General features: G+C 37.5%; 1 protein-coding gene across 1 annotated transcript; it reads left to right on the top strand.

Annotated features, from left to right (window-relative positions):
* Window positions 1–2841: 2841 nt before the first annotated feature.
* On the top strand, window positions 2842–12020 carry tmem38b (transmembrane protein 38B). The gene is made up of 6 exons (XM_041970419.1): window positions 2842–3266; window positions 8022–8178; window positions 8628–8812; window positions 8962–9049; window positions 10052–10169; window positions 11207–12020. The coding sequence occupies exons 1-6, from the start codon at window positions 3140–3142 to the stop codon at window positions 11474–11476; spliced, it is 945 nt and encodes a 314-aa protein (XP_041826353.1). The 5' UTR covers window positions 2842–3139; the 3' UTR covers window positions 11477–12020.
* The last annotated feature ends 466 nt before the right edge of the window (window positions 12021–12486 follow it).

The raw sequence follows: 12486 nt of genomic DNA, 5'->3' as shown, positions 1-12486 counted from the left end.
ATTACTACAGCATGGCTGTGGAAGAAGAGGGTACAGGTTCTAGACTGACCTGCCAGCAGTCCTGAGCTGTCCCTGACAGACTTTAAGGAGACTTTTAAAACAAAACATGCAGCCTTATACTGTTTCACACCTTATGATGTCTTTGCAGGAAGAATGAGATGATTACACCTGGAATGATGAGATCAGATGATATCTCAATACCAGAAAGTATTTTAAGTGTCTACTTTGCGGTTGTAGAGCCCCAGTGATTCAGTGTAAGCTCTTAAACTCTCATCATGTGTGTGTTTTTTACAGTAAATGTTTGTAACAATGTTCTGTTGTTTGTGTTAATTGCTTACTGTGTGTCATTGGAAAATTTTGAAGTTTTCAGGGGAAATTTCAATGAACTCACTACGTAAACAGCAGTGTAACAAGCTCAACTTCATGCACCTCTGGAATGACTCATCTGAGTTCTTTCTCATCTTGTTTTCTAAATGGTGTGACTTCCTGCTTTCACTTTGTTTCCTCTATACTGAATAGTTACATTTTGACTCTTGGCCACAGCATTCGCCATACCACATGTGTGCTATGCAGAAATGCAGAACCATTTTGATTGCAATTTGTAGACAGCAAATGGAAAACCTTTTAGTGAACTCAGGTATTTTAATCAATAAAATCTCAATTATTTAAAATCTTTTCCCCATATAAATATAGTGAGGTGTACCAGAATCCAACCTAGTATTTTGTTTGGCAGTTTCTGACTAAATGTATTTTGTATATCATAATACACTTTTCATATACTGTATATATACAAATTGTTAAAGGCAAAGCAAGGCAAGTTTATTTGTATAGCACACTTCAAAGGGCTTTACATAAAACATTAAAAGCATTACAGATGGTGCCAATAAAAAAAATAGTATTAATATAACATTTTTTGGAGGGTGACTTTCAGTATTGTTGGTCTAAATCTGAAAGGCAGTCACTGCAAATATTCTGCACCTTCCAGTGACGACATGCTGTACCACGCAGAGGTTTCAACAAGATGATACACATCTCATCGCTCTGCCGGCTCCAAACACAAACACAGGAGTGGTTTTGGATGGAGTTTCACTGATAATGATGGTTTGATTGCATCATCACCTGACCATGCTGGTACTTTCTTTTTCAGCTTTCCTTCCATATGATATTTATCAGCCCATTTTAGTCATAACTTTGGAATAAAATCACATCTAATGGATGTTTAGACTTTTGATAGGTGCCACAATAGCTGTTATAAAACAAGGTGCAATAAAGGAATCACCAGCTTTTTTCAAAATGTACATCTCAGAAAAGACAAAAGTTGGGTTGACTAATACACATAAACTACAGGCTAATTTACTGCATGAAAGTTGACAGTGTGGAACTATTTCATGCTGATTTATCTTTTTTAATAAGGAAACAGAAATATGAAATTACTCCCTTTTTTTTGTTGCTGGTGATGGATGGAAATTGTTCATTTGTCACTAGTGAGGTATGCAATGGATAATCACACACTGCCACCTTCTGGTTAGTAGCTCACACTAGCTCTTGAAATCTCATGTTTATGTATTATTCTGCTAACATTTTTCCTCAGTAATATTTCTAAGCATACTTATAAAAGATATAAAACATCCAGATATACTTTAATAAAACGCATAAGAAACTAAATATTTATAAGTGATACGTGTCCTGCAGACACAGTTCTGTGTCATTGCAGTAGGGTCTTAGGTGGTAGCTATTTATGAATTTTGATTGTATTATAGTCAGAAATCTAGTATATGTCTTTATATTTTTACATCTCTGACATAATATTTGCATAATTAGGCATTTAAAAAAAAAGAAAGACACAAAGCAAAAACTAATACGCAGGCTCACCAGCAGGTGTCATCCTCACTTATGGTTCACATTTAAAAGTAGACCTGAGCTGCATTACAGCATTTAATCCATATTCTACAACGTGACATCAAAGTCAGGCAGATTATCGATGCTCTTTGAACTATTTACTACAGTAAAGACTTTGGTAAATAATTCACTCACTAAACTGTCCTCCGTCTCAAGTTGTTCACTGTTCTCTGCATGATTTAAAGTTTAATGAACTGACAATTAAAGTTAATCAGAATGAGAAACAACAGCTTTACAACAACGTATATATACAAAATATAAACAAATCACAAGAAAGCCTATACTAAAGAAAGCTGCAAAGGAAGAGCCAAAACCCAAAATCCCAGAGGAATGCACAGAGCTTATCAGAAGATACTAGAGCCACTTGGGACTGCAGTGATTACGTAGAAATTAGAAATTACAAGAATGATCACTGACATGACATTTTTGTAAAAAAATAAGTAAATAAAAAAACTTTATACAAGACGGTAAATAGTTTCTCTGTCTGTATTTTAGCTTTCTTTCAGTTCAGGAGACATACTAACATGAATTGCTAACCAAAAAAATCAAAAAGGTTAGGGGATGTCATATAATTTGATCTGTAGGTTTTGCAGGACTTTTATTATAAAATGAAAAACTAAATCTGCACAGATTGTATGTTATTAGTACTGCTTTTGTTTTATTACATTTATAATATCACAGTATGCCACCTTTCTATTTATATATATGCCTATAAAGCATATAAATAGACTAAGAAGACTATAAATCACTAAAGAAAACTGAAACGGCAGGTATTGATACTGCATGTTTTCTGTTTGTGTGATAAAACAGTTTGTTTGCTTTACAAATCCAGTCCCATCACCTTATGATGCCACCCTCTGACACGTGATTGGCTCACAGTTCTCTCGCTCCTCCAATCACAAAACCGCTTGGCTCCGCCCGCCACATCACTAGCATGGCGGAAAACGGATGAGGAATTCCTACTATGCGCGGATGACAGCGTTGTAGTAAGACCGATGAAGACCATCCCATAGCAATACAGATCTGTTGCCAGGCGACGAGCGGCGACACCTCAAGACAGCTAACCAGCTGTGAACAGCTCGTCAGCTCACACAGCTGTCGTGGGCCAGACTTCACAGCCAGTGGAAGAAGTCAAGTGTTTGCCCTGATGCTCAGAGTTGGACCAGAGCCTTTTGTCCACTTGACGCACTCGCTGGAATGAACTAGAACATTTACCTTTGCTGAATTTCCCAGAAGCAACATGATGGATCTGTTCGAGTTGCTGTATTTGGACGAACTGTCCCATGGACTAGCAAACTTGTCCATGTTTCCTTACTTTGACATGGCGCACTACATCGTGTCAGTGATGGCTCTGAGAGAGCAGCCAGGTAAGTGGGAAGTTGAAGTGTTTTATGTAGTGGTCTAAAAGAAGGAAACAACTCTTTGACTTTGTTCTGGTAAAGTTTAAAACTGTGAAACTAAAAGCATGACAATAGGCCTCCAGCAGTATTGTTGTAAAAGGTTCACCTCATGAATGCCCCTCCCAAAGGTGTCACGTGCTTAAAAATACACGCATATTGCGAAATTCAAATGCACTTATTTGTTATTCTTGTTGTAATAAGCTACAAAGCACACCAAAGCCTCTATGGTTTAACCAGTCATTTATGTTTGCATATTTTATTTCTATTTATATATTTTTATTAAAACGTATTATTCTGTAAGCTGAAACAAACCATAAGCAGGCTTTGTGTATTACATTAAAAATCCTTGTATCGTATCACATCTTATTAACTTAATTTATTTAACAAAAACCTGACTGAAGCGCTGCACCTGAGTTTAAACTTGTTTTTTCTTCATATGGATTGATTTAAACTGGACAGTAAGTCAGAATAATTTCATATTTTGATGACATTTGCTAAAAGCATCTGTGATCCAGTGAAGATTAACCAAAGGAAAGTAATAAATATAAAGGAAAACTTTGATAAAAGTGAAAGCTTGTGTCCTGTGTTGTAGTGAATCACTTTGCAATTTATGATGCATGTTTGGTGCACACTTAGATAAATGCTAGGTTAATTTATTTACCCAGATGCTAGGTTTGGTCATTTTTCTGGAGGTTTTCCAAGTTATAGTGTAGTTATCATGTAACCCAGCTGCTGGTTTAGTGGTCATGTCAACTGTTGTAACGGATGACGCACCTCAGATAAGAATGCCCTTCTCCAAATTCACAAGTCCACTCAGCAGCTTTGTTAAATTTTGTCTTTTCTTTTTGGTCCCCCTGAGTTTTGGGAAGCAGTGTATCCTCCTAACTGAGGTTAACACAGGACAAATGCAAACATCCAAGAGCCCCACAAACTAACATAGTTGTCAATATTTCATATATTATACAAAATATTGGTTCTCAATATTAACTTCTCTGGGAGGAGAAATCAACTTTTGTTCAGGGTGATAATGTTTCTTTTTTACTTAATTATAATATGACACTGTTATGTAATTGATTGTTAATTACATTTTCATTAAGGAAACCTCACTAACACGATGCTAATTTCAGGTGTTAGTCTTGTGTTGTTTTATATCTTAGGCCTTTGGTTAAAATCACAATTTGCTTATGTATCATACAGAATATAATTTAATATTATTAATAAAAAAGCCAAGCAGACCTTCACAATGTCAGTTCCTTTTTTGAGAAAATGGCACAGCCAGTAAGACAGTCAAATGTCATCTTTTTCCGTTGTTGTAGTGTGTAGGAATGTCCTCAGGAGTGATAATTAGAGTGTATGGCAGGAGTGCACTGAGGCTAACCACACTGCTTCTGTTGACAGGAAAAGAGTCCACCATACTGTTTTGATAGGTGGATCCACAAATCTAGACCTAAGACCTAAATTTTGTGTGAAAGTTTTTTTTTTTTTTTTTTTTTTGACAGATAAAAAGTAAGTAAAAGAACTTAAAAGTCAGCCTGTTAAAATCTGTCACAGCTCATTGCAGCTCAAACCAAAGACAGGCACTGAGCCATGTTATGTCACTGAGATTGTTGATGTGGAGACAGGTGGACTTTTAACTGCACCAATGGTTGACTTTATACACACACACACACACACACACACACACACACACACCAACACATGCAGCTTATTGTAGTCCCGCTGCTGTGAATCTATTTTTGAACTTGTCTTGCAAAACATCTGAGCTGCTGTGACCTTTAAACTATTGTCCTCTACTCATGGCATTTATCTATCTGCTGGAGGAAGATGCAGAGAATAAAAATATGCACCGAGAAAAAGCTCCCCCTGAGAAACACGCTTGTGCGTACATACCTGTTTATTAAAGAAAGGATTGTGTCTGAAGGCAGCCAAGTAACTGTGAGAAACCCAGAGGAAAGACTTGAATCTCAATGAAACTTGAATAAAAGTAATGACACAAAGCACAGAGGGAACCGGCTCCCTTTCTTCTTTTCCCAAAAAGGAAAGGAATGCCTTAAACTATTCCACCCTCCATCTCTTCTTTTTTCTGTGTTAAATCCTCTCATCCTGTTCCATAACGCTTCCCATTAGAGTCCAGTAAAGCTGCTTCAGATTTTCAAAACCCCATAGTAAATGTTTTAGGCATAAATTCATGTTTTCTGCAGAACTTTGTAAAATCAGCCAGAGGCCAGTTCTTTTCGTGGATTTATCTCATGGTGGAGTTACTTTAAACAGTAGCAAACAATGTCGTAAGTTTCTCTACAAGTATAGGAGGCGGTAGGGAAGAGGAGCAGTGGTTTGTTATTTAGAGCTGCCTGTAATGACCAGTCCATGGAGGAAAGAAGAAGCAGTGGAAAGCATGTGAGCACAAAAGTTATGGAAGGATTGGTGGATAAAACAGATTGGGAGTGATAGGGATAGGATAGGGGAGGGAGGTCCTGTTTACATGCTCGGACACAGGTAGTGTGTGTATGGTTGACTGCATTTGCCACATTAAGATAAATTTGTTTAAGATACGGCTGGGTGATTAATCGATAAAATCGAGGATCCAGATGGAAAGAGATCATGGATGCAGTTGTGTTCCATATCTCTATGCAAGATATGAAGCTGTTTATATGGTGGAAACGTTGTGATGTTATTTACTGTTTTTTGCTGTTTTGCATTCATTTAAATAAATAAATCAAACACATTTTGCTTGCAAAAGCTTTAGGTTTTATATTGTTTTTTTGTTTCTAAGAAAGAAAGGGAAAAAAATTTGAATCGGAAATCGGATTTGGTTTGAAAAAATCAGCTATGTCGCCCAGTCCTAGTTTGACATCAGGAGAGCTGATTCTCAGCTAGAAGACAGCTGTGAGGTTCTCATCTCTTATGTCGGTTTCTTTAGATTCTGTGACTTACAAAATGTGACTGAATGAAAACAGTGATTTCTGAAAAGGAAATGGCCATGAAAGTTTTAATTCTCAAGGGACAGGAGACCATGCTGTGTTTTCCACTCTAGACAAGCAGAGGAAGAAAGGAAAGAACCAGGAAATGAAAATGGCAGCCAGTGCCGTATGACATGGTGCAGCTGCAGCAAACTTGTCTTGATTATTCATATTTGACTTGTAAATGTTTGTCCTCCAAATGCAAAACTGGGAGAGAGGATCTTGTAAAGGTGTACTTACATCCTAGCCTGTCAGAGTAGTCCCACCAGTGTATCCCGTTGCAGTCATGTTTTATTAATTGGTCCTGTTGCAGTTTCAGATTTCAAATGTTTCTGTTTGCCTCTCTTGTTGATCTGTGGCCATTCGAACTCAGACACTAACTTTTGGAACTAAAGGTGGTGACAGAGCAGTAGTGTTTACTGTTTAAGCAACAGGCTGCACTCATGCACGCTGTGCCATGGCTGCTGTCAAACCAAAAACACCAACATTTAGCATTTAGCAAATGTATAACACAGGAATGGAAGGGGTGCAGTAGATAACAGTTGTGATGCCAGACTGAAGGCTTATACTTTTCTGTTTCTAAGGTTTGCTGCTGGAATCAATGAACATATATTTATATACATATTATAAAAGAAAAATAGAAAATAATTTAAACAATTGAAATGTTCTGTTTGCATTAATTTCAGTTAAATTTGGGGTCAAAATGATTTACAAACCATTGCATTTTCTTGCTGTGAAATGCTGAGGTTTAAAAAATTACCTGCCAATGACTGAGTCTGCAGAGAAGGCAGATATAGCTGTGAATTGTACCAGTTGCTATGAAGAAGTCTATAATCTGTCTGTAATCCCCAGATTACCATTTTGGTCCTGAGTGCAGCCACAGACACTCAGGGCAGGCGGGGCTAGGGTTAACTAAGAGCTACTTGTCTCAGGTTAAATGTATACGTTGTGGTGGTAGCAGGATTAACTCCTGAAGCAGACAAGTCAGTCTATTGTTGTAGTAGAGGATGTTAGTAAAAATGCATTGTCACATAAAGGCCATAAAAACACAAATGTCAATAAAGAAATAACTGTCAATGTGCTTAGGCAAATAATAATTACACTAAGTCAATCTAAAATGAGGAAATCCAAAGCAGTAACACCATTATACAGAACAGCTCCCATGTTGTGCTGTCTTGAACTCGTGAATGTTCTTGTCACAGCTGTGGAAATGGTTTAAGCAGAAAAGGGAATAGAGTGTTCTTTCTAAACAGGGTGGAAACACAGTGGAAACTTTGAGCTGCTGATGTTATCTTCGTTGAGCTCATCTCATCAGTGTTTCTAAGTATAAATGCCATTCCTCAGGCCTGCACTTTGAACTGCAAGCTCCCAGGCAAATACTGTCTGTGTGTGTCAAACTTTTCCTTTCTTTGTTTGCACTACTTGTGAACTTTTAACAAGTATATATTTACACAGTTAAGGAGACTGTGGGGACGTGGAAGAGGCCAGAGTATCAAACTCTAACATAGTATCTCCCACTGAACTGCTTTGCTCATGTTGAACAGTTTTTTGTAATAAATCAAATCTAGACAATATTTAACCTTTATTACTGCACTATGGTTAGTTTGTGTAATGCTTATTCTGTATCAGTGGCATTATTAATCTTTTAAAAGCATGAAATGACATAATGTCACCACCCTGATGCCTAATGTGTGGAAATATTCTACATATTTCACAGAAATCCACAGTAACTGTGCTGACACATATTTCTGTTCATGTGCAGGAGCTCTGGAGGTATCCCGAGTCAGCCCTTTGGCCTGCTGGTTCAGCTCCATGCTCTACTGTTTTGGAGGAGCTGTGCTGTCCGGGATCATGCTAGCAGAGCCACCAGTAGCACCTTTATCCAATGGCACCAGTGTTCTGCTTGCTTCAATCATCTGGTAAAGATCCTTGGGATAGTGAAAGGACCAGCAGAAGGAAGGAAAACAGCTAGAGTTGTGATTGGGAAAATATTGAATAACTTTGCAATGTAGTAGAGAGGAGATACACAAGAAGGTTGTAATCCCTGTCTTTCTTGCTTTTTTTTTAATGTAAGGGGACCCTGAAATCCACAGTGTGCTGAATAAAACAGAGAAGCTATTGTGGTAGTCTCTACTTTAAATATGAAGCTTTAGTGCCCTCTACAGGTGGCATATAAAATTACACCCTGCTCACTTAAACTGCACACTTCCCCCTGCTGGTGAATAGAGGTGTTCAGGATTCACCAAGGTGTGATGCTGTCAAAGATCATCTTTTTGCTTTAACAGGCCACATGCTGTAGTTTACACACACATGGAATCTGAAATATGTGTGTGTGTACATGTTATAAGGGCCTTATGCATTTCTACAGGTACCTCGTCTTTTACTGCCCCATGGATGTGGTGTACTGTTGTGCATCTCTGCTACCCCTCAGGCTGGTGCTGTCAGGAATGAAGGAGACAACCAGGACATGGAAGGTTCTTGGAGGGGTTACTCAGGCACACACAAAATACAAAGACAGCCTGCTTGTTATGATTGCCATCGGGTGGGCGAGAGGTCAGTAGGTGATCGTGTGCATGTTGCACAAATATTATGTTAGGAAACATGATTTACGGAGGGCTGCTTTCAAGTTACCATAAAGTATGTTGAATCTGTATGTTATATATTTATTTACATCAAGCTCATGTCTCTTTGTCACTCGCCAGGTGCTGGAGGAGGTCTCATAAGTAATTTTGAGCAACTTGTTCGAGGCGTGTGGAAGCCAGAAACCAATGAGCTCCTCAAAATGTCTTAGTAAGTTTTCTACAGGGCTTTGACATCACAGCAGGGATTCAGGTGTTTTCTGCATACTTAGAAAATTACTCGATCTGTTACTTGGCCAGCAAACATAGAATCAGTAATGTATTATCTATAGATCAACAAATTTAATGAAACAGATCCAAAGGAGAGTGTTCTGTACAGAATACTTCTAACAGGTTTATCATTTTTAGGTGGTTTATGACGGCAGGTTTAAATTCTTTAATGTTCAAAGACCTCTATGTTCCTTATAATATACATTTTGTTGCATCTGTGTTAAACATCCCATTTACAGTCTCTTTAAAGTCCCCTCTGTCCAAATGACCACTCTCCTCTGGCTGAAAATAATGGAGCGTGACGCCAGCTCTCACTATTATGTAATTTAAGTGGACAATTATTGTTCATACAAATTATAGCATTTAAGGATTTCTGTCTTTGCTTTTATCCTCTCATTGCATTATAAGCGCACTAATAATATGATACCTGATCTAACTGTACCAATAAAAGCAGTTGTTTACTATGAATGAACACCGGAAAATGAACAAAAATGTCTGCCTTTTAGGCTTTATAAACAATGTGATGTATTTGAAAATGCATTAAAATATTCAGGTGGAAAACAAGCTAATAGTTAATAGCTGTTTCTAAAACAGTGAGGGAAGACAGTTGATCTTTTTAATATCTTTCATTATTATTATCCCAAATAACTACAAGTGTAAAATGTTACAGCCCTGAAAATGACACAAAAGTTCATACTTAGCTAGAAATGTGCCAAAAAAAAAAAAAAAAAATTAGACAGAAGTGTGTAAATGAGAGGATTTCTATGAAGGGAAAACCTTGTATTGTGGACAAGTCATTTCAGTGTTTTTATTTAAATACATAAACTCTAACATACATAATTGATCATTTGCTTTAAGTTTTGTCCAGTTATGCATTTCAAAATGTGATATTTTACATACTTTATGCTATTATACTCAATGTCCTTCCTTTGCGTGTGTTTAGCCCAACAAAGATCACCCTGATTGGGGCAGTGCTGTTTGCTCTACAGCACACACACTACCTGCCGCTCCAGAAGCACCACCTGATGCTCCTCTACACCATCTTTATTGTTGTCAATAAGGTCAGTCTTGTTCACCTGGTATGGTTCAAAATATTACACTAAACCCAAAGTACCAAGGACGAGGTGATCAATATGCAGACAGAGAGGGGTGCGTTGGTCAGTTATCTGCTTATCTAGACAATAAAAGCTATCAGACTCTTATTTATTTCTATTTTATATATATCTTTATTAATTGGAGCTTTAGTTTAAGAAACGTTTTGGTACCACAGCTCCCTGCAGATCTGTTACGTCTTGTCTTCTAAATGACCTTTCTCCTCTGCTTTTGTGAAGTTGTAGCTGCGGTGACTCACATTAGCTGGGTATTACCCGCAGGGCTGAAGCTTTTGCATCATTTTCATCAGCTTGCATCATCCACTTTTCTCTTCTCTGGGAAACTTGAGCACTCGACTGAGACACAGATAAATCTACCACATCTTCTTTCAACTTTTCTTCTGTTAGCTCCTGCTGTCTGATCTGTCAAATTAGCAGCAAACCGTTTCATCAGATTTAAGAGCTCTGTCAGAGCCAGCTGTTTATTATTTTCTGCTTCAGATGATGATGATGGCTGTATGCCGCAAACCCTTAATGAAAAGTAAATACAAATAAAGTGCCCATTTATTTCTGATCTTATTTGCATATTTAGCCACCACCAGCATGCAGAATAAGCAGATATTCTTTAACCGTCTTGTTGTGTAGTGTTCACTTTATATCTATTAAAACTTACTTTAATTTTGTTTTTCATGTTTTGACCTTTTTCAGTTTTAAAAATGCTTCAAAATCTTTATTTGTTAACAGTATGCATCCCAAAGACACAGAACAACATTAGCATTCAATTAATGCTTCACAATTGTGGTCAGGTACTGAAAATAATCCGTCTTTTAGCTCTTTTTGACTTCTTTCTTGAGGAAGGAATTGGTTCTGATTATTATATTAAATAATACTGTCTGTAAAGTGAACTCTTTCACTAAAAAGCAGTCATAATTGGATCACTGGATATGCCTTTGACATAGAAATGATCATTTTGCCTTTTTTCCTTGATTAATGCTTCCTTTCTTTAGTCACGGATGATGCTGACGGGCTCCTCTTCATCGCCTTTTGCCACCATTGAGTCAGCCGTCTACAAGACCCTCTTTACGGGACACTTGCCTTACACTGCTCTCACTGATGAGGTAAAGAAACCTTGCATTGATAATGGCACTGCAAACAGGAACACCGCATCATCAGAGCAGAGCAAACCCACTCATCCTAACGATGAACGGAGCAGCACACTCAAAGCCAAAGAGGAGTCAGAGGATGACAACACAACAAATTCCAAAAAGATCAACTAGTCGGCCTTTTCCCTGTAGCACCTTTTTACCTCTAAGCAGGGTTATGGAGTCATCTGATTTAGATTTGTTATGTAAAGAGATCATTCACTCTTCTTACAATCTGAAGCTGATTGCTGTAACAGGTGACTCCATCCAACTTTATTCTGGGATAAACAAATTATATTTATGCTGTTGGATGTGAAGCTCACATTCTTTTGCTGAATGCACTTTTTTGCAATACATAGCTTACTTTTTAAAAAATATATATTTATTTTGAAAACAAAGGGTTGATAAATATATTACAGGGTTTTGGGACCAGTGCTGTGCACTTGCTGAAATAAGAATGTCATATTTTCTTTCTGTCTATATTGTGGGTCGTGTTAAGGCTACATTTATTACTCTTATATGATCACATTTTTAAAGAAAATTTATATTGTATGCAATTCAGATGTTTTATTATATGTATACAGAATAACTGCGCTGAATGTGAAATATTAAAAAATGTTCTATTAATTGGTGAATGCCTTAAATGAGACCTGAGAGCCTGAAAATAAACAGCTTTAAATACACATAATGTGTTTTTGTTACTTCTACTCTAAGAGATTTGAGTTATTGCCTCACATTACTCATATTTTGGGTTGCTTACAAGAAATATCCTCATTGACGCTTCATCAGTCATTATTCAGCCCTCATAGTTATTGATAACCACTTTAGCTGTTTATAAGTTGGTGAGAATCTGCAAAGTGTCCAGAAGTAACCCCCTCTATAGACTGAAACATTGCATCAGTCTAACATCAGCACCTGATTGATACCTCACCCACTCTATAAAGCTGCTGGAGAGAAATCCCCCAAATCCATCCTAGTTCTCGTCGATGTAACCTCAGATGGCAGATCACCCCCGTTTGAATGCAAATTAAAAACAGTGTGGGTGTTGAAGAGAAAGGAGAAGATGTTCAAAGACGATCAAAGGCGATACTAGTTGAGATGATGTACCTGCCTTTAAAGTCCCTCAAGTCCACAGATTTCCAACG

This window comes from Melanotaenia boesemani, chromosome 19, assembly GCF_017639745.1.
Source record: "Melanotaenia boesemani isolate fMelBoe1 chromosome 19, fMelBoe1.pri, whole genome shotgun sequence".
Lineage (NCBI taxonomy): Eukaryota > Metazoa > Chordata > Actinopteri > Atheriniformes > Melanotaeniidae > Melanotaenia > Melanotaenia boesemani.
The sequence above is the reverse complement of the archived record's forward strand: the minus strand, read 5'-3'. Positions and strand labels throughout refer to the sequence as shown.